Below are 22,827 nucleotides of genomic sequence, written 5' to 3' on the forward strand. Positions count from 1 at the left end.
TCTCCTTGGAATATTCCGTTCTCAGTGTGTGGATTGTTACTCATGTCATGTATTTATATATGTATGTATGTATGTATGTATGTATGTCAAGAATTCTTGCCAATAGAGACCTAGATCCAAGGCTCTTTCATTGGAACTTCAACATCAACAGGTTATTTTTATATGTATGTATGTATGTATGTATGTATGTATGTATGTATGTATGTATGTATGTAAATGTGCATGTTTGTATGTTTTGTTTTATGTATATATTCTCATGCATATAGTTGCATGTCAAGCCATGCTCATGCATGTATGTAAGTATGTATCTATGTATGTATGCATGGGATACGGCACTTTGGTCTAAACCTCTATAGTCTAAGTCATTTTGGTCTAAAAGCATTTTCGTCTAATGACACTTTTGTCTGAAACCTCACTCGTCTAAAGACACTTTCGTCTAAAGATACCTTGATATAATGACACTTTGGTAAAATGACACTTAGGTTAGGTATAACGAAACTTGTCTGATTATATCTATTTATAAATAAATTACAAATATGCGTAATATACATGCTTGAAATAGAATATACATTTATTAGGATAAAAATAAAATGAAAATGAAATTTGAAAAGAACCCAGATCATGTGCAGTACAACGAAGCTAATCTTCCATTGATTGATTCTGGTAATTGGTAACGATTTGTAATATTCTTTTCTTTCTTCTTGCTGTTTTGGTACTTTTCATCTTGGGGCTTGCTTCTACGGTAAGTTGAGATAATCTTGTTTTGATGATTTGTTCTTCTCTTCTTAGAACATTGAGAACATTATATAGATTTGAATGTGATCTAAGACACTAAATCGCCTATGCCATGCTTTTGATTGTACGTGTTTTACCATCAAGTGTGAACTCGTAAACATTCCATTCAGATATTGAAAATAATGGCTTTGAACGTCTTCCATTTCGTCTGATCATTTCATTTACAAAAGTATTTTCTATGTATTCAATGAACGGCAATGCATTTTCAGGTGCACTTTGTTTCAAGCATTACAGTCCTTTTGGTACAACAGCAACAGACAGAAAGGTCAAAGCGTTCTTTTCGACAGAATAAAGCAAAGTCTATAATCATTATTATAATGATTTACAAGTCCCAATTGCTGAATTTTTCTCCAAGTCGATTGGCAGAAATGGGAAAATAAAATGCACAACAATGCCACCAAAAACACATAAAAATGCATTTCGAGCTGCCAGTTCAAAATCTATGCCCACTCCTGTTACGTTATTTTCAATTCCGTGAGCTTCCATCCGTTCTACAAGAGCATACAACATTTTGTAAAAACAAGAGGATGTATTTCACCGTGGATTTCGGCATGAATTGTATATATTTGGTAAAAGATGTCGTAAAACAAACAAATCATTACACCAAAATAATCATTAGGCGATAGTTCTTTGTGCAAAAAGGATTGTTAGGAAACTGAAATTTATGCAGTTAGTATCGTAAAACAAACAAGTCATTATACCAAAATAATCATTAGACGATAGTTCTTTGTACGAAAAGGATTATTAGAGTATAGTTATTTAGATGTTTTTACATTTCTTTTTTTTTTTTGTGATTCAATAGACAAATAGTTATTAGACCAAAGTGAGTTTAGACAAAATGTCTTTATACTTTAGTATAAAGACATTTTTGTCTAAACTCACTTTCAGACAAAAATATCTTCAGACTTTAGTGTATTTATACAAAATTCACTTTAGACCAAAGTTCTTTAGACCGTAGAGCATTAGACCGTAGAGCATTAGACCGAAGTGTTTTAGACGAAAAGTCCTAGATCCGTATGTATGTATGTATGTATTTATGTATGTATGTATGCATGTATCTACGTATGTATATAGAATCTTTCAACAAATGCAGCTTGCTGGTGCAACTGTTTCTCTGAAAAATTGGAGAGTGTTAGGTATTTCTTATCCCAGTATTCTTTAAGTCTCTTTATGTAGCCTATTGATGAATCTTCCCTGGCCCTCCTGTAGAATTGATATAGACCAGTTCGAAAGTTCACTGGAATTTTTCTCGATAGTTTTGCGATCTGTGATGGTTGACTACGGGTACTATCGTGGTCATGGCGTATGTGTTGTAATTTTCTACGTGGTATGTATTTCACTGTTTAATTGCTACTACGATTTTTTCAAAAAATGTTTCTTTTGCATTTACTCAAAGAAGATAGCCGTTTCTTTTACCAGACTTGTATTAATGGCAAAAGTTATAGGGGATAGTATTCATTATCCAGTAGAATGAATCATCCTCTATGCCAATGTGTCTGTATTCGACGCCATGTTTTATGTATGTATATATGTATGATTTTTCGTTGACTTTTATTTCTTGGGAGAGTTCAAGCTGGTCGCTAATAAAACAGCAAGACTTTTTGAGTTAAGAGAGTTGCTGGTGTTTCAGTTAGTGCGTCCGTTGACCTGTCGATGCATGCACCCAAGTCTATTCACATTAGAGTCTCAGGTGGAGGATTTTTGGGAAGGTCTAACAAATCTTCACTGTGCCACTAATAGATGGATTTTGAGAATCCACGTTAAGTTTTTTGGCTCTTTCTCCTTGAAACCGAATATTTCTAGATTTTTGCGCGAATTTGTTGGTATGTGTGTATATGTGTGTGTATCATTCAACTACTACCGTGGTTGAATATATTCTTATGTCCATCATTCCGTCAATCGCAGCAGCTTCCAAGCTTCACCACTAATTCAGTTCTCAACTAAATTACGACCTCAAGGGGGGTAGTAAGGCAGATATTCATCTTCAATTAGCGTGAACTTTTTAATTTTAAATTAAAAGTATACTTTTCTTATGCTTAAATGATAGAAAAATGCATGAGGCATTCAGAATCGCTAGTCGCCAGTAAGTAAGGAAGTAAGGGAGTAACGCTTAAGCAATAAGAATAAAGAATATATTTCTAAAATGAATGTTTCTATTATAAGCGAGCTGGCAGAAGCGTTTGCACCCCGGGCGAAATGTTTAACGGTATTTCGTCTGTCTTTACGTTTTGAGTTCAAATTTCACCGAGGTCGACTTTAACGTACAGATTATTTAATTTCTTTTTTAACTAAACACTTTCAAATTTCCGATACTGGTAGAATGTGTCACATAGAACACGTTTTTGACAAAATTTTGTATTTTAGAAGCGGTATTTTGTCTGTGCCTTTACGTTCTGAGTTCAAATTCCGCTGAGGTTGACTTTGCCTTTCATCCATTTTGGATCTATTCAATTAGACGTACAGATTATTTGATTAATTTTTTTTTAACTAAACAGTTTCAAACTTCCGATACTGGTAGAATGTGTCACTTAGAACAGGGTTTACTCTTAACGTTTCTGACAAAATTCTGTATTTTAGAAATTATTTCGTCAGGAGTTACAGAGTGACAATGGACAAATTCGTGTTTGATAAGTGCCAGTACATGAAACTCTCAGTTTTTGACTTACTCTCTAATTTCTGCCGATGATATATATACATATTACATATATGTGTAAAAAAATTTCATCACACGATCGAACCAATGAAAGAGCCTCCACCTGGTCGTTCGACAAGCTAAAAATAGAAGCCAAAGTATCCCTCCACCTAAATCGCACACCCATTGTATGTAATGTCCTAGATTATCCCTTAAAAACGGTTTGCTGAAGGCTGGAATGTCTTTGATGATAAGTTTGAAGTATCAGGGTTGATTTGAGGTTAAATAACAACATTATGGTAAATTTCTATATTAACAGCCGCATGATTTTCACTAAGAAAAAACAAAAATTTGATTTTATGCTGCAAATCCCTTATTCTGGTTCGGAAAAAATGAGATGGTGGGTTCCCCCACCCCACTAATCCCGGAATCATTGGAAATTTTTTTTCGTTGAATGAATTGCTGTGACCTCCTAATATTGCAAAATTAGGTTACTTAAGGTGAGCCTGGTAACTGATGGTTGTTGGGTCTTGTTGTTTGTAACTTTTGATGAGCCATGGTGCAACCAACAACATGGTAAAAATCCATGCTATTAATTTGGTGTGGATAGGTAATATCAAATTACTCAATCACAACATATATATAAATTAAACATGAAAAAAATTGAAATATTATCATTACTTACATGGAAAAATTGAAATATTACCTTTCAGTAAAATCTTAAATTATTAATTGACACAATATTAATTATCTTATAACTACAATGCCTGGAAAAATCATGGATTACATGGAAAAATGCGAGCATGAAAAGTAATATTCTTAACATTATAAACCTGGAAAAGTACAGGACAGGTTATTACACCTGTAAAAGAAACTGGAATTTTGCTATATTATTTTATTCACTTAGTTTTACATGTTTACTCTTTTATCGCCTTCAAAGCATTCTCCATTTGAAGCAATGCAGCGGTTCAGGCGCATTTTCCACTGTTGGAAGCAGTGCTAGAACTTTTGCAAAGTTATACTTTTTAACGCCTCCGTCGTTTTTTCTTCGCCTCTTCTACATCTGCAAATTCTGTAGCACCAGAGGAAGGTCGAAAAACGGTCCGGGTCAACTTCCAACTGATCTTTCAATTCACGGCACGCATTTAGTCGTCACAAGCTATTACTTCTAGTAAAGTAAAGGATAAGAAACTTTTTACTTAAAATATTGCAGCTAAAATTAAATTTGAATATTAAACCTTATTTTATTGTAGTTTACAAATAACACTGTACTTATTTAAGTAGAATTTGACTAATTTACTACCTTAAATACAGAAAAAGTGTCTAATTAGAAAAAACTTACAAATTAACTGAACAGTTTTGTACAATAAATTTAAAAGATGAGAACTATAAATGTATTGTGTTGTTATTCTTTTACTATTTTTAAATTGACTGTAGTATATATGTTTTTAGAATATTAAGTAATAATAGTTTAACATTATACATATATACATATATATATATGTGTACATACATATACATATGAAGCACTGGCATTCTTTGCTGCAACATTTTTAGTAAAAAGTTCCTTATTCTTTACTCGAAGTAATAGCTTGTCCTATACTTTTACAGGTGTAATAACTTATCCTGTACTTTTCCAGGTTTATAATTATAAGAATATTACTTTTCATGCTGGCATTTTTCCATGTAATATATGTATAAGTGATCAGACAAGTTTCATATACCAAAAAGTGAATTCGTATTTTTTTTCTAAATATGCAAAATGTCAATGACGTTACAAATTGTTAGATTGTTATCAGATTGGTTGACTCACACACCTGCTTGCCAATAACGCAATTTTCTTCGGTCAACAAAGACCATTCCTTACTTCTTATTCCACGTTAGGCTTAGGAATTTAAATGCAGCTAGAGAGTCATGAAAACTAAGAGATTTCTTCGAGTTAATAGATCTGTTTCTTTTACCATATTCTGTTACCATTTTTACAGTTAGAATGGCCTAAACTGGTAAATATATAAGTATAGTGTGTAGCATTGTTGGTATATTACAAACTTCTAAATCTGCTTCTGCTAGTCCAACAGCCTATCAATTTCTTCATCTCAAACCTTGATGTTTCAAGTAGTTATTTCATTAAACCTCATGGTAACAAGTAAAATTTTCAGCTTTGGTGGGATTCAAAAAGTAACAGTTGGAGGAGGAACAAAATATATTAATAATACAGTCCTGTGTTCTCATCATTCAAGACATCTGTCAAGCCTATACAAGGGGGAACCCAAAAGAAACTGGAATTTTGCTATATAATTTTATTCACTTAGTTTTACATGTTTACACTTTTATCGCCTTCAAAGCATTCTCCATTTGAAGCAATGCATCGGTTCAGGCGCATTTTCCACTGTTGGAAGCAGTCCTGGAACTCTTGCGAAGTGATGCCTTTTAACACCTCCGTCGTTTTTTCTTCACCTCTTCTACATCTGAAAATTCTGTAGCACCAGAGGAAGGTCGAAAAACGGTCCGGGTCAACTTCCAACTGATCTTTCAATTCACGACACGCATTTAGTTGTCACTGCTTTTGATCTTCCGTGAGCAGCAAGACACAACTTTTTGCTGCAACAATTTTCATTGCAATCCTCGCTTAAAATTCGTTGGCAGGAGCTCCAGGACACACCAGTCATATCAACAAGTTCGTCAATTGTTCGGTGACCGTCCTCCAAGATCAGTTTATGAATTTTCAGGATGTTTTCATTCGTTATATAGTGCCACAGTCGCCCTGAACGAAGTTGATCTTCAAGCAACAAGTGTGAAAACCACCCGTAAACTTAGGTTTTGCTCATGGCAGCGTCCTTGTAAGCTGTTTGAAGCATGACAACTGTTTAAGCCGCCGTTTCCGGCAGCAGAAAACAGAATTTCATGGAAGCACGCTGTTTTTTCGTTTCAGCCATCACAAAACTCGACGAACAAGGGAGAAACACTGCAAAACAAAGACGCACCACGTAGCTGTATGACCTCACTAGAGTGATGCCTGAGGGTTGCATCAAATGACTTGTCCCAATGGGTTTGTCCCACAGAGAACGTTTCCGGTTACTTTTGCACAATGCCCTCTCAGAAGCATAGACACTTTTAAACCTATAAGTCAAAAAACTTCTCACACTCAAAACAAGGAGACAACATCTTATCACATCCTTGGATTTTTTATATACCTGCAAACAACTTTTCCAGCCCTACATTAATCACATAGAAATCTTATTCAAACACAACGAACCTTCAGTTAGTACCAACTAAATCAACTATCAGGTCATCCCATAAGTTCTGTCTGATTTTACCTTTTTTTAAAATTGAATGAAATTTAATAGTATTTTAGAATGTCTAATGGAATTAAAAGTTATTTTTATGCACTTGTGTACATCTAAATTAATTAAATACTAGCAGTATAGCCCGGCGTTGCCCGGGATTAAGCTAAGATTATTAAGTGATCAAGTGCTTTATTTCAAACCAAAATAAGTAACATCGACATCAGATTTGAGCGAAACCCGTTGAAATTGGTTTGGCTGAAAATGGTTTGCTGGCAATTTGATTGTGAAATCCCATAAAGAATTAGTTTATCGGTTATTTCCACTCATTGACTGTTTTTTTTTTAAAGTTGCATTAGAGATCAGCATAGGAGAAGGTTGATCTGAAGGTTTGCATTGGGGATCTGGATTGGAATAACTTAGGAAAACTTACCAACAGCCTTAACCAAAAAATAAGGGACCTGTCCCTTCTAGGTTAACTCTATGAGCAACTTAGCCAATCACTGATATCAGCCGAGTGAGCATTGTTGTTGGAGAAGTCAGCATTGTCCAATAAAAAAGAGGAAGAGTTCATAAGTCATGTTGCCATGGTTTGAGAATATGTCCGGCCAATGCTTCCGGATCACTGTTTATAACCACATCGGATGCAATGACAACTTGTCTATAAAACTTCGCTATAGACAACATTGCGTGTTCTGCCCTGAAGAGCATACACAAAAAGAGCGTTTCTACTACCCACACGGTAGCAGGCCACATAAAGTTGCCCATGTGAAAAGCATGGCTCCCCCAAATGGATGCCTGCCACCGGTGTGCTGAAATCCTCGGAATTTCACTCCCACCACACATTGATCTTTTCACCATCTATTTTTCAATGTACGGGAAAAATACGGCGATTAAGAATTTGGTTAATCTTTTTTTTTTAAATCTCAAATTTACCATGAAAAACTCCAGCTAAATTTTTAGATAACACTCGCACGATTTTCACTAAGAAAAGAATAAATCGGATTTTTTGCATGGAATCAACTATCCTGGCCTGCTAATATGCTACAAAACCCTTTTTGTGGTCCGAAAAACGGTTGGGGTGTGGTGGAAGCCTCGGAAATTTTACTCGGCGATCTTACGATACCAGTGCCAAAGCTGTCACTTAACCCACGTGTGTTTATTTACATCACATCGGCTTTTTCCATCAAAAGTGTTGGAGGGAAAGAGGGAATCGACGTCGTAAAAGCGAAAGAGATAGAGAGAGCGCGATTTCTTTTGAAGTTGGCATGTGTGTGTGTGTGTGTGTGTGTGTGTAATGTTGCTGGTATGTGTATGTGTGAGAGAGAGAGGGAGAGAGAGAGAGAGAGAGAGAAAGAAAGAAAGAAAGAAAGAAAGAAAGAAAGAGAGAGAGAGGGAGAGAGAGAGAGAGAAAGGAAGAAAGAAAGAAAGAAAGAAAGAAAGAGAGAGAGAGAGAGAGATAACTGAAATTATTTTTATTTCCTTTTTATAATGAGTATGTGAGACAGAAAGTGTGAAGTTCTTTTGTTAGTGTGTGAGAGAGAGGTTATGTATGTATGTATGTATGTATGTATGTATGAATGGCTACAGTGACACACACACACCCACACACCCACACACTCACACACACACACGCAAGTTGTTATGTATGTGTGTATGTGTGTGTGTGTCACTGAATCCATTCACACACACACACACACATACATAACAACCTGCGTGCGTGTGTGTGTGTGTGTGTGTGTGTGTGTGTCACTGTAGTCATTCATACATACATACATACATACATAACCTCTCTCTCACACACTAACAAAAGAACTTCACACTTTCTGTCTCACATACTCATTATAAAAAGGAAGTAAAAATAATTTCAGTTATCCAAAAGAGCATTTGAGGCACATAATGCTTTATGAGTACAAAAAGGAAACTTTGCAGCCGAAGCGAAGAACTTGCAGAAGATCGTTTGCAAAATTCAGAAGTGGAGATTTCAGCCTTGAAGATGAAGATCAAACATAACGTCCAATTAAGTTTGATGATAAGCTCCTTGAGGCATTACTTGAAGAAAATCCTGCATTATCAGTTGAAGAATTGGCAATAAAGCTTAGTTCAAACCATACAACTGTTCATCATCTTCAACAACTTGGAAAGGTTCTAAACTTGGAAAATGAGTGCCTCATGAATTGTCCGAAAGCAACCACAAATCCTGAGTTGACATCTGCTCTTCTCTCCATTCTAGCGAACTCATTTCACCCTTTTTGGATAGACTTGGCGATGAAAAATGGATCTTCTATCGAAATGTTAAACGTCGTAAACAGTGGCTTGGTAAAAGGGAAAAGGCTCAACCACATCCGAGAAGGGAACTTCATGGGAAAAAGGTTCTTCTCCCTATCTGGTGGGATTGCAAAGGAGTAATTCACTTTGAATTGTTACCACCTAATGCAACAATCAATGCTCATGTCTACTGTCAGCAATTAGAGCGTTTGAACCAAGCTTTGAAGAAAAAAAGACCCGCTTTAGTGAATCGAAAAGTTGTGATGTTTCATCAGGACAATGCGCGACACCACACTGCAAAGATTACATCGCAGAAGATCGAAGAGCTTGGTTGGGAAAAAATTCCTCATCCACTTTATTCTCCTGACTTTGCTCCTTCAGACTACCATTTGTTTCGTAGTTTACAGAATCATTTGGGGGACATGACTTTTGTAAGCCAGGAGGAGGTCGAAACTGACATTTCAGAGTTCTTTGCTTTGAAACCAAAAGAGTTTTACATTGATGGGATTAAAAAGCTTGTAAATAGATGGAAGGAAGTCATAGATAATCAGGGAAAGTACATTGATGATTAAATTTCAATTAAATATAACATTTGATCACTTTTTTTCTTTATTCAAAATTTGGACAGAACGGTACCCAAACATAGCTAGGAAAATCATAAACACTATTTTCCACCAACATGAAAAACAACAACAATGACATACAAACAATATATTAGATCCTTTGAGATTTCTTCCAGCTTTGCCTCCGTCTCCAGTGTCATTGCAACAAACCACAATCAATAATGAAGAACACAAAACTGTTTTGCTTTCCGCCTAATCAAAGGTTGTAGCTAGATCACACCTATCAACCACCTATACAAGGTAAAAAGTAATATAAAGCTAAAGGTATCTAAATATGTGAATGGTATACTTTGTTGCTGCTTCAACCACCATAGTCCTTGACACTGCGTGAAAAAGAAACCTCCCAACACCCAAACACATACGCTGCTGCTGCCACTACTACTACTACTACTACTACATAAAAAATATTATCTCCCCCGCTTAGTCCACACAAGCATAAAGATCACACTTAGAAGTAAATGCAACATCAATAGATTCACTGGCCCCAACCAGTGGGCTGAGATATGCATACTAGTATCTATAAATGCAGTGAAATAGCAGCTGTTTCACTCCTGTCGAATCCCCCGTGCACATATGCTACAGCGACCATCACAATATACAGTTGCACAGAAAAGGCTAGAAGGTGCGATTTTTCCATAATATCAGTCAAACTGTACGTCATACGATTAGTCACAGCATGTTAGAGCGTATAGCAAGACGGTGGCCTGCTATATCTGGAACAACGGGTGTGTGCATCTGTCACGTTCTGTTGTTTGTCCAGCTTACACATCAGCCATACATCTACTTGAGTAGAGCTGTTCTGGTGAGATGAGAGTTACACAATATCAACAAGGAAAACAAAAATAACACATTTGTCACGAGTCACCGAGATTGTCGCAACGTGGTCGTCCTACCTTCTATAAATAGTAATGACAGTTTTCACAAATCACACCAAACATCTTGCAAAAGGAAGGATTCATTTGAAAACAATTCCTCTCATAGAATTGCCTGAAACATCTTCAGCCTTAGGATTGTTGAATCATGACAGGACTAAACAGCAATTACAGCAACTTAATTGCTTTGAGTATGATTAAAACATGTAGTGTAGATGTATAAGTATAATCGACTAAATCGAACAATGTATATTTGTAGCATTTATTTTAAGGCTCCTGGGAGGTGATAATGAAATATGTAACCCAGAAAGGATTTGAACAACTTCCCAAACAATAATTTTAGTTGAACACTTTAAAAGCTGCACACTCCTTACCAACCCTAATCATTATAGAATATTTAACCTAATTGTTGGTGTATATAACGGTATGTAACAATAGAAAGTAGGGAGTAATGTTTCACGAAAACTGCTTCGCTGGTTATTTATCCATCATGGAAAGACCAGCCAAAAATATTTAGTCTTTACTTGATCCTGTAACAACATAAACAGTAGAAATAAAAATGATTTTCCAACCGTTTCATATGAAAGAGGACGGTCATTAATTTACCATGTCAACGGACGATTATAATAGTTTCTAGCATTGACATGAGTTCACCATTTTCGATAGAGAGGGTTTAATAGTATTTAGTCCTTCCCTGGCACGTTAGTTTATCAACCATAAATGGCGGAAATGCAAAACCATTCTCGGCTGGACCTGAAATTAGAACGTCACAAAAATGCCAAGATTCTCCGACACTCTGCCAATCTACCGCCATAGTGATTATCATTGATAAAATTGATAAGTGTAAGAAATTAGTACATTGTACAAAATACTAATTATTGTAAGCAACTTGTACACTATACAAGATACTATGCTGTCATTTATTAATCCCAAACTAGCCTGTGTTTCGATACTACAAGTACCAGTAATAAACTGATATCCTATCAATCTGCCACAAAATTTCCCTGACAAAACTGTGACTTGAAAAAATATTTTTTCAGGACCTTCTGAAAAGAGCACTTCTATTTTAAGGTTCCTAGATTTGATCTGTCTCCCGATATAGTACATCCACCTGTCCTTTTCTGAGTACTTTTGCCATCTCTACTGTGTTCGATCTGAAACTACCCCCATACACTTATCAGTTACAAAAGACTTAAAAAGTGTCTCGTTTTCCTCTTTTCTTTCACCAAGCCACTAAAAAATAACATGTACCACAAGTGATCAACAGGTAAAAAATTTTTATGCAAGTTTGATTCCTGAATGAAATTTCTTCTTTTACATTTCTACCAAAACTATTCTTGGTTACCACATCAATGCCACGCTCTATAAATTTCTGCTTTTCTATCATACACATACATTTCTCTCATTCATAGGAATTCATACTTATGCAGAAATATTTTAACTATTTTCAATATTTACCTATATATTTTCAGTTTGCTGTTTACATGTGCCTGCCGAACGAAGATATTTTCCAAAGAGTTGCTCTGACGCAACGAAGAGATATAGTTTAAAGAAAACTACCTATAACAAACACAAATACATACATTCTCACCTCTCTCTCAGTCCGTCTCTTTCTCTCATACGCACAAGCACATACTTGCATACAAACATACATGCATGTACGCATGTATGCATGCATACATACAAACATACATACATACATATATACATACGTACACACATATGTGTGTGAGTATACACAATCATGCATACATACATACATACATACATATATACATACGTATACACATACACATATGTGTGTATACACAATAATGCATATATGTATGTATATATATATATATATATATATATATATATATATATATATATATATACAGACACACATATATATATATTGGTAGAGACGGACTATATGTAATCTGAACCTTTCCCCTCCCCTTATTTATTAATTTTTTTTACGGAATCCCACGTTTTAGGCTATGGAGATTCCGATTCTGAAAAAAAAAATTTTGAAAAATTTCAATTCCACCCCCCCCCCCCACCAAGCAGGCTATTTACATGCTAGAAATAACAGCCAAATCTCACAAAACTAGTGTTAGGGTTAGGGTTAGGGTGAGGGTTAGGGTTAGGGTCAGGGATGGGTCAGGGTTAGGGTTAGGGTCAGGGTTAGTGTTAGGGTTAGGGTTTGAGTTAGGGTTAGGTTTACCCTGTGGATCTATATAAAAACCGGGGGTGGGGTGGAATCGAAATTTTGAAATTGAGATCTTTGAAAAAAAATTTTCAGAATCGGAATCTCCATAGCCTAAAACGTGGGATTCCGTAAAAAAAAATAATAAAACAAGAGGGGAAAGGTTCAGATTACATATAGTCCATCTGGACCTATATGTTTACTTATAACAAGCCATGTGTATATATATATATATATATATATATATATATATATATATATATATATATATATATATATATAAGCTCGTCCACCTTCAGATATCCAGTAGTAGTATTTTACGTACTTCCAGATTTGCGCTTGGGTCTCTGTAGTGTGTCTCTTTTCAGATAACTGAAAAAGTTGGAGTCAGCAAGAAGGAGCACGTTTACATTCATTTGCAATCACTACGCAACATAGTTCTCCAGGCTTGAAGGTAGTTAGTTATGCAATCGTTTCCTTGCATTATGAGATCTAGTTGTGTTTCCTCAGGCGATATATAATACATATAATATTGTTTCCATAAATTAAATTCTCGGCTTCAAGGGCATCCTATCTGTCTGTTGCGGCATACAGTTAGTAGTAGCCACTGACTGTATCAAGAGATGTGTTGTGGCTGAAGTTCCGTTGGCAAACTGCTTTGAATGTGTGGATGTAGTGAGATGGTGATTTTGCTATTGTTAAAGTGATTGTCGTTTTAAGGGATTGATATTTGATTTCTTTGTATTGTTGATTTGTTCTTCATGGTTGATTACACTTGCGATTGACCTTGGCTGATCTTTAAGAACAAGGCCATACGTACACATACTTGCACGTACAAATGTACATCCATATATATACTCATGCTCGAACATACATACACACACACGCACGCAGAGACACAGACACACACATACACACAAATACAGATATGCGCGCGCATACGTATACTCACATACAAATATATGTACATATACACACACGCACGCGTATACATACATACAAACATACATGCATGCGTGCACACACACACACACACACACACACACACACACACACACACACACACACACATATATATATATATATATATATATATATATACAACCATGCATACAAAACACTCGCACAGGCACGTATATATACTTATGTATATTTTTATATACAACCCATGTATATATACATACACATATGAATCCGTATATACTTACAAATACATCCAAATCAATATGTACATACATACAAATACATGCGTATGCACATATGCCTATACATACATACATGCACACACACACTCCACTGGTCCCACTCCCGAACTATACGGTCGGTATATCGACGACTGTATCGGTGCCACCTCACTCTCCCGCGAACATCTTGACTCGTTCCTCTCTTTCGTTCAGTCTTTCCATCCTGCCCTCCACTTCTCCTGTACTGTCTCTGACACCTCTGTCCCCTTTCTCGACATTTCGGTCAGCATCCTCCACTCCGCCCTTAGCACTTCCATCCACTACAAACACACAGACTCACACTCCTATCTCAACTTCTCCTCCTCCCACCCTAGACACACAAAACTTTCTATCCCCTATTCCCAATTCCTCCGTCTACGCAGACTTTGTAGCGACAGCCATGACTTTGAGACTCAGTCTCAACTCATGGCTCACCACTTTAGCCTGCGTGGATATCCACCCACCACCATCCACACCGCCCTTGCCAGAGCACGTTCTGTGGACCGTGCATCTGCTCTCTCCCCACGAACCCGCCCTGCCGTTTCCCGCCTCCCTTTTCCCCTTACCTACCATCCCACCACCCTACCCCTCCAACGCTCCATTCTCCGAGCTTTTCGGCGCCTCCAGTCCGACCCCTCCACCTCCCACATCTTCCCTAATCGACCCCTCCCCTCCTTCAAACGAGCCCACAACCTACGGGACCTCTTGGTCCACAGCTTCTTCCCCAACCCAACCTCCCAACCTGGCTCGTTCCCCTGCTCCCGCCCACGCTGCCGCACTTGCCCTTACCTCTCCAACACCACCCTCCTCACCAGCACCCATCACCGACCCTATCGCATCACCGACTCCTTCACCTGCACGTCTACCAACATCATATATTGCCTCTCCTGCTCTCTCTGCCAATCCCTGTACATCGGACAAACGGGGCGCCGCCTGGCCGACCGATTCGCGGAACACCTCCGAGATATCAACGTCGGCAATGACACCCCGGTGTCACGCCACTTCCGTTCTGCCGGCCACTCCTTGCGGCAACACCTGTCTGTGTTTGGATTGTCCATGCACAGGGGCCATCCGGACTCCCGTTTGCGCCGTGAACAGGGATTAATCTTCTATCTTCGCTCCTTTGCGCCACATGGGCTCAACTCCCCTCCACTCTTCATCTAACCCCCTCCTCCTGTCTCTCTCCCCCACCCTCCCTCCTACCACCCATCTCTCCCCTCCCCCACCTCCTGCTCCGATTCCTACTTCTTTGTACGTCTCTTCACCTCTCTTCATACTTCTCTCCACTCCCACTTCTCTTCACCCCTACTCTTTCTCTCCTCTCTCTTATTCTCTCTCACTCTCTTCTCTCGTACTCCCCCCTCTCTCACTCTTACTCTCTACACTCTTACTCTCCTACTCTCTACACTCTTACTCTCTTACTCTCTCACCCTTACTCTCTTACTCTCTCACCCTTACTCTCTCTCTCACTCTCTTTCTCTTCCTCCCTTTCTCCCCCCATACCCCTCTTCCCTCTCTCTCACTCTCTTTCTCTTCCTCTCTTTCTCCCCCCATACCCACCTTCCCCTCTTTCTCTCCCCCCATACCCACCTTCCCCCTCTCTTATACCCACCCTCTCTCCTCTCTTCCTCTCCCCTCCCATACCCATCTTCCCCCTCTCTTACATCCACCTTCTCCTTCTCCCTCCTCGTCAACACCCTCTCATAAGCTCATCCCACCACACCCCAACACACTCCTACTCTACCTTCCCACTCCACCCCATCCAATTCCTTACACCCACCACCCACCCCTACCCACAGACCCCTACCTCTACCCCACCCTAAGCCTAACCCACACTCCACCCATGCCTTCCCCACCTCCCAACACCCTCACATCACACCACACCAATACCCTCGCATCACACCACGCACACACTACAACTGACCAACTACTAACTCCCTTTCTCCCTTTCTCCCTTTCTCCCTTCCCCATTTTCACACTACATACGTCAAGATCACCAGCATTCTACCTCCCACACACAGCCCCTCGTTCCCGATCACCGTGTGTTATCTCCCCCTTTCTTAGCTCTCCTGAAATAAGAATTTCTAACTTCCGGTCAGTCATTGTTATGGTCGGCCATTATTATGATTGACCGTTGACTGAACACTATTCAATTTTTTTCTCCGTGTTTTTCTCCTTGTCTCCGTATTCTTTCTGTTGAAGAGCGTAGCTCGAAACGTCAAAGACTTTCCGTATTCCCGAGCGTCATACTAATATATACTTTTGTTATTTACACCACCTGTCCTCGTCTGTTGTTATTATTTGTATATTCTCCCATATATATATATATATATATATATATATATATATATACATACACATATAGATACACATATACACGCATACAAACACGCATATGTGCTTACCCATACATACTTATATATACCCGTAATAGTTCATATACAAACACATGCATGTACGTACAGACTGTTGTAAGCACATGTACACACGCACACACTCGTGGATATACGCACACATATACATATACATGTATATACATATACACATATATGTATACATTCACATTGATATTACATATAGACAATTATACATACATACACATACACTCGCATGCACACATGATATCTATGCGGTTGTAATATTATTTGTGTGTTAGTATAGAGAGGGATGGGGGAAGGTGAAAGCGAGAGAGTTTATTGAATTATTAATATTCTGTGCGGTATCGGGAAATTTGGAGCGGTGGCAATATCTTGGGATTTACTCACTATGCTTATTTACCAGATTTTCCTTACTCAACAGGATACACAAGGCTTCTTCAAGGCGTACGCAGTTTTAATTTTTTATTATTATTTGCCGCCGAATGTAACTGCGCTTGCGCGGTGGATTTGAAAAATTATAATGTATAAGTATGTAGCACGTGTATTTTTCGATGCTGCATAAATATGCATTAATTTTAGCGCCCTTACTGAAGAAGCACGGATGGCAAATTAATTTATTTGCACATTGATGTAGAAACTTGAGTCTAAAGGTAACTTAAATATATAATATTTATATTTTTCATTCCCTTAGAAATTACTCTTATTCGGGGTTTGGGCTTTAACTGCCCTCTCTCGCATGTAAGGTGTCCTGTTAAAGGTACACTATTTTATATGAAAAATATGTTATCTATTGACTTTATTACGCATGCTAGCAACCGGTAGGAAAATTTCTATAAATGTTCTACCCTTATTATTTTCACTGTACGCTAATCCGGATCTCTGCTGATGAAAGCTCCGGAGTTAGATATAATTTTATCTAGCTAAATAGCTTGAAACCATGGTACAGAGTGTAGACTGGTAAAAATGTTTTTATTTTTCATTCTCTTTCGAAATTATCCCTATTTTTGTGGTATAGAGTTTTTTGCTACTCTTTCTAGCGGGTAGATGTCCTATTATAGGCATCTCTATATTTTAAATGAATATATATATATATATATATATATATATATATATATATATATATATGGGAGAATATACAAATAATAACAACAGACGAGGACAGGTGGTGTAAATAACAAAAGTATATATTAGTATAACGCTCGGGAATACGGAAAGTCTTTGACGTTTCGAGCTACGCTCTTCAACAGAAAGAATACGGAGACAAGGAGAAAAACGCGGAGAAAAAAAAATTGAATAGTGTTCAGTCAACGGTCAATCATAATAATGGCCGATCTATATATATATAATGGCCGATCTATATATAATAATGGCCGATCTATATATATATATATATAGTTCCTTAGTTAGTTAGTTTGATAAATATGTATCCATATATACATATTTATGCGCGTGAATGTGTGTGTGTCCAAGCATGAGTATATATATATATATATATATATATATATATATATATATATATATATATATATATATAGGTACTACTAAAGCAGCGCGGACCCGAACGCGCAGTCGCGCGTCCGCGCTAGCTAGTCTTGAGTGGTTGATCCTAACCCTAACCCTATCCCTAACCCGCGTGTGCAAATGAATACGTGTTTAGGGTTAGGGTTAGGGTTAGGAATAGGGTTAGGGTTAGGATCGACCACTCACGACTAGCTAGCACGGACGCGCGACTGCGCGTTCGGGTCCGCGCTGCTTTAGTAGTACCATATATATATATATATATATATATATATATATATATATACATACATATATATATATATATATATATATATATATATATATATATATATATATATATATATATATATATATATATATATATATATATATATATATATGGATGTATATGTGTACGTGCACGTATGTGTACGTGCACGTATGTGTACGTATGGCCACATATACATACTTTTTTTGCTAGGAAAAGACAGACACTAGCTTCGTGGTTTCGGTTTCCTAGCCGCTTGTTAACGGCTAAGCCGAAACTTCGAAGTTATTGTCAAAACCTCTTTCTTTTAAGGCTAAATAAATCTGCACTCTACTAAAAATTATTAAGGGTCCTTCAGTTTAATATTGAATTGTTTTTATATATAACTTCTCAAACATCAAACATAATTATATATAGATGTGTGCGTGTATAAGTGTAAAAGTGTTACATGTAACGATTTAATTAGAACTCAATATTATCTTTTACAATCTAAGCATAAAAGCAATGCAGCTAGGAAGATGTTGAGGCTACATACACGTAGTTCCAAGACTTCTTCTCATTGGTTGCAATGTTCAAAGAATACAGATCCATATTAGCTAATAAGAGAAAGAGATATGTATCAAAAGTTTCATATCTTTACAATTGTTTCTATGGCAAATATTTACTACTTCATCCGAAAACACAAATATTAAATAAATTGTCAGCAAGTATTTCTTAGTTGAAGAATATTTATACAGTAACTGTTAACAAATGAAAAATAAAGAAAATAATCACGAACGAGCTCATTTTCATTAGTATAGAATAAAACTCAATAAACGTCAAATATAAGTACACGGTCCTAACTACGAAAAATAACAAAAAAAAAAAATATTAGTGAACGATATTATCACATCCACATGACAAATTTTATGAAAGTAATATACCCTTAGTGGTACTATCAAATAGCATTATCTTTTAAGAATGATTACAGTATTATTAAGGTAGTTATTGTTAGTATTAAAAATTTGGCTCAGAGGCAATTCTAAATATCATAAGTTCACTGTATGAGGGTGGTAAGTTTGGTAGCAATTATAGTTATGCATAAATATTTAAGCGTTTACAGTACTTTATGGTTCAAATGATTTAAATGTTGATTCAATCTATTCAAAATAGTCACCATTTGCTATTAAGATTTGCATTACTTCCTCTGTGCACAAACGATATGTACGCCTTTCACCTCCATTTATTTTCGCCGAGATTAAAACATAATAAAGTTTTGATGTGATGGCCTTCGATATGAATTTCTGTAAGTATTTTGTAGTGATGCCAAATATTTTAATTATAGATTAGAGAATGAGTGCTTGTGCGGGGATACCTATTTAGAAAGGGTGGATTTTATATAATACTTAATTCCATTATGGGTAGTGATATTACATCGATATGCAACCTTTGGTGTGAGATAATAGCTCCTACAGGGACATTGGGAATTTTAAAATTACATATACCTTTAGTATCTTTCAGTTGATATTTTTTTTACTTATATTAGGTACTATATTTATTATCTTTGCTATTATTTCTGCTTGTGTTTTATAATCGTTTATCATTATTAGTATTACTATTATTAGAATTTCTATTTTTGTTTGTTCTATGTATGCGTCATTATTCGACAAAGAAACCTCACCGGAATGTGTAATCTAACCAGTCGACCGCTAAATTCTTTTTTCTACGTATTTCACTTAAAATGTGGCAGATAAAATCCTTTCACGTTCAATCTCGAAATCTTCAATGCACTAATCAATAAACATGCGAATAAAAAGTCTAATCATAAAATGCCTTGATGTAAATCATTAATAAAGTTGCCTCACTGCTTCTGAAACATGTCTTTATTGATTCTTTACTGTTTGTCTTTAACAAATTTCAGTTATTTTTTATAATCTAATAAAAACGTGATGTTTGTTCTCGGATAAACATGCATATAATGGGTTCTCTTTGTTATTTTCCGTTGAATGTACATCCCCAAACACGCGGGATCTGATTTCAGTGTGAGAAAATAACTGGGGTCCATGTAATCAACCAACTCCATCTCCTCAAATCCTGGCCTTGTGATTGAAATTAGAAACCATTCTTTATTTCTTTCCTTCTTTTACATTTTACTTATATCAGTTATTAGACTCCGACCATAGTGGGATACTGCTTTGAAGATCTACAGTCAAACGAACTGGCCCCAGTACCTTTTTTCTTCTGGAGCCCAGTATTTATTCTATCGAACTCTTTTGCCGAACCGCTAAGTAACGGTGACATAAACACACCAACACCAGTTGTTAAGCGACAATAGAGGACAAACACAAAGTTACACACACACACACATGCATCCATGCATGTATGCATGTATGCATGTATGCATGCATGCATACATACATACACGTGAAATGTCGTATTTGAAAGGGAACAATAAAATGTTTCAGAAGTTTTAGAGAACTGGTTTAGTTACTCAAAAGAAGGGGTCTATCCGCGGTTGCCACAGAAAAGCAAGCTTCTCCTGAATGCTTTACCTCCCAAACCAATATTAACTGCAATGACAAAGAGAAAGAAGACCTGAACGATCAATGGATTGCAGTGACAAAAGTGGATAGGCGAAAGAGGAGGAAAGTACACAGCCCCACTCCAAGAACGCAACAAAGGGATATACTGAAACTACAACTGCAACACAATTTACAACCACTCCAACAAAAACAACAACTTCAAAAACAGCAACATCATCAACAACAGCATAAAATCACAGAAACACAGAAACAACCAATTACGGAACTTCAAAACAAGAATATTCATCAGACTGTAGACGAAATGTATCCATCAATTTCACTGTTGTGAACAAGTGCAACAGTGAGTTGATGGATTTTTTAAGTCAAAACAAAATAGAAATAGAGGGAAAGAATTTTGAAGATTTTATCCTCAAAACATTCAAAAACAGACTATTAAAACGTCGTCAAACGCTTATAAAACTATAAGAGAAAAATTCCCATGTAGTGTGGGGATTTTTAAAAAATCAGTTAATAAAAGGCTGTTGGAAGGACCTTTTAAAACATTTTCGCCAGTAGAGATGCCCGGAACTTCCGGGCTTCTCGAGAATCAAGGTAAGTAACCTCCTCTTTCTCTTTCTCGACTAGCATGACTGTGCAGAGAATGGGGTGTATGAATGAACGTGACCTGGTCGCTTGATTTAGATGTGGCTGCCATTAGTGAAACAAGAATCTCCGGAAAACACGCTCTAGCATCCATTTTCGAGGATTACGAGGTATTCTCATCTTGTGGTCTATCGGTGTAGAAGTGCTACTCCGGAAATCTTTAAATCTCCAAGTGCGGGCTATATTCCTGGACCTGGATGGTAGGGTGGTGGTCCTGACGTGAACGGCAGCGAAGGTTGCGCCTTTAGACTGGTGGCAATTTATGCCCCAACAGAGGCTGGAAGGCCACATTTCTTCAGGCGTCTAGAAACATTCTTGGGAACGTCTCGCACTTTAGTACTAGTGGGGAATCGGAATAGTATTTCGGGCGCACGGAAGGACTGTGTGGGTTTACCACAAAGCAGAAGCGGGTGTATAAGGTCGAAAATCTGCTCAGGACTTTCCAATTTTCTGACAGGTACCTACTGGCTTTCTATGATGTGCCAATGTGGACATGGAGCAACCACAGCGGTGTCATCCAGATTGTATTTAGATAGAGTACTTGTTAGGTCAGAGGCTAGGGATAGCACAGGTTCTTTACAATTTAAATTAGTCGGCTACACAGATTACAAATTGTTCAGTCGATTTAGGCAGGTCCTGCAGACAGGGATCCAATACCGACTCGCAAAGACTACAGGGACCGGATTGGCGAACTAGTTAAGCAGCAGTTGACGGGGTCGATCTCGTCAGCAACCGGTGGTGGTTGTTCGCTCCGAAGAGAGTGATTAGAGTAGAATCGATAGCGATTAGCAAAGATTTAGCGATAGAAAGAAATAGATTAGAGGAAGAACTAGTTAGCAAACTAGAATAGGCTATTAGTAAAGGCATCGCGACCGACGTGTTAGCGACGAGAAAGGCCCTTGACCTTTTCTATGAGGCGAAACACGAAGGATGCGTTGTCAGAGCTAAGGGCCGTGCTCTAAAACAAGAAGGAACTAAAGCTGTCCGATGGGCCCGAACGGTAGAGCCGCAACGTGGAAATAAAACCACGATTAAGTCTTTGACAGATCAGGATAGGCACGTGTTACTCGTTTCTGAGCAGATGTGTGCGGCTTTCCAGCAGCACTTTGAGCGGCTGTTTGGGGAGGGCGAAGCGTTGACAGTAGCAGATTTTACTTCGTATCTGGTCGGCCTACCACGGCTCTCGGTAACGGACTCGAGATTCTGCGAAAAGCCGATTACATCCACTGAAATACGGGAGGTAATGAGCGATTGCACAAGTCGCACGGTTTAGATGGTCTGCCCAACGAATTCTATGTATTCATGCCAGATTTGTTTGGCAGACTCTTGGTAGAGTAATTGGCAGTAAAACAGAAGTATTCCTAGTGCTGTTAGCTGGGGTGTGGTAACACTGCTGAGAAAGGACGCCAACAATGGGGACGTGCCAGGGAATTTTCGGCAAATAACTCTGCTAAACATAGAGTTTAAGATTTTGGCCAAGGTGTTAGCGAAAAGGTTGGCGCTTGTCGTTGATAGTCTGGTCGGAGTGGCACAAACGTGTGCAATCCCGAGCAGGTCTATCCACGACAACCTCCACCTTATGCAATACACGCCTTTCCACAGCTCGTGTGAGACTTGCCTTTCCACAGC

The 22,827-nt window shown here is 37.6% G+C and overlaps 1 protein-coding gene and 1 long non-coding RNA gene across 2 annotated transcripts in view; one reads left to right on the top strand and one right to left on the bottom strand.

Moving 5' to 3' along the window:
• LOC106880998 (protein PIF) overlaps positions 1 to 12,203 on the top strand; it is a 51,439-nt gene extending 39,236 nt beyond the window's left edge. Inside the window, exon 12 of the mRNA XM_052970195.2 lies at positions 11,947 to 12,203. Coding sequence (XP_052826155.1) covers positions 11,947 to 12,024 — 78 coding nt within the window. The 3' untranslated portion in view covers positions 12,025 to 12,203. The remainder of the gene's footprint in view (positions 1 to 11,946) is intronic.
• LOC149134465 (uncharacterized) overlaps positions 1 to 22,827 on the bottom strand; it is a 95,895-nt gene that overhangs the window by 16,954 nt on the left and 56,114 nt on the right. The window lies entirely within an intron of this gene.

The sequence above is a fragment of the Octopus bimaculoides genome, chromosome 8, assembly GCF_046866305.1.
Source record: "Octopus bimaculoides isolate indiv1 chromosome 8, ASM4686630v1, whole genome shotgun sequence".
Taxonomy (NCBI): Eukaryota; Metazoa; Mollusca; class Cephalopoda; order Octopoda; family Octopodidae; genus Octopus; species Octopus bimaculoides.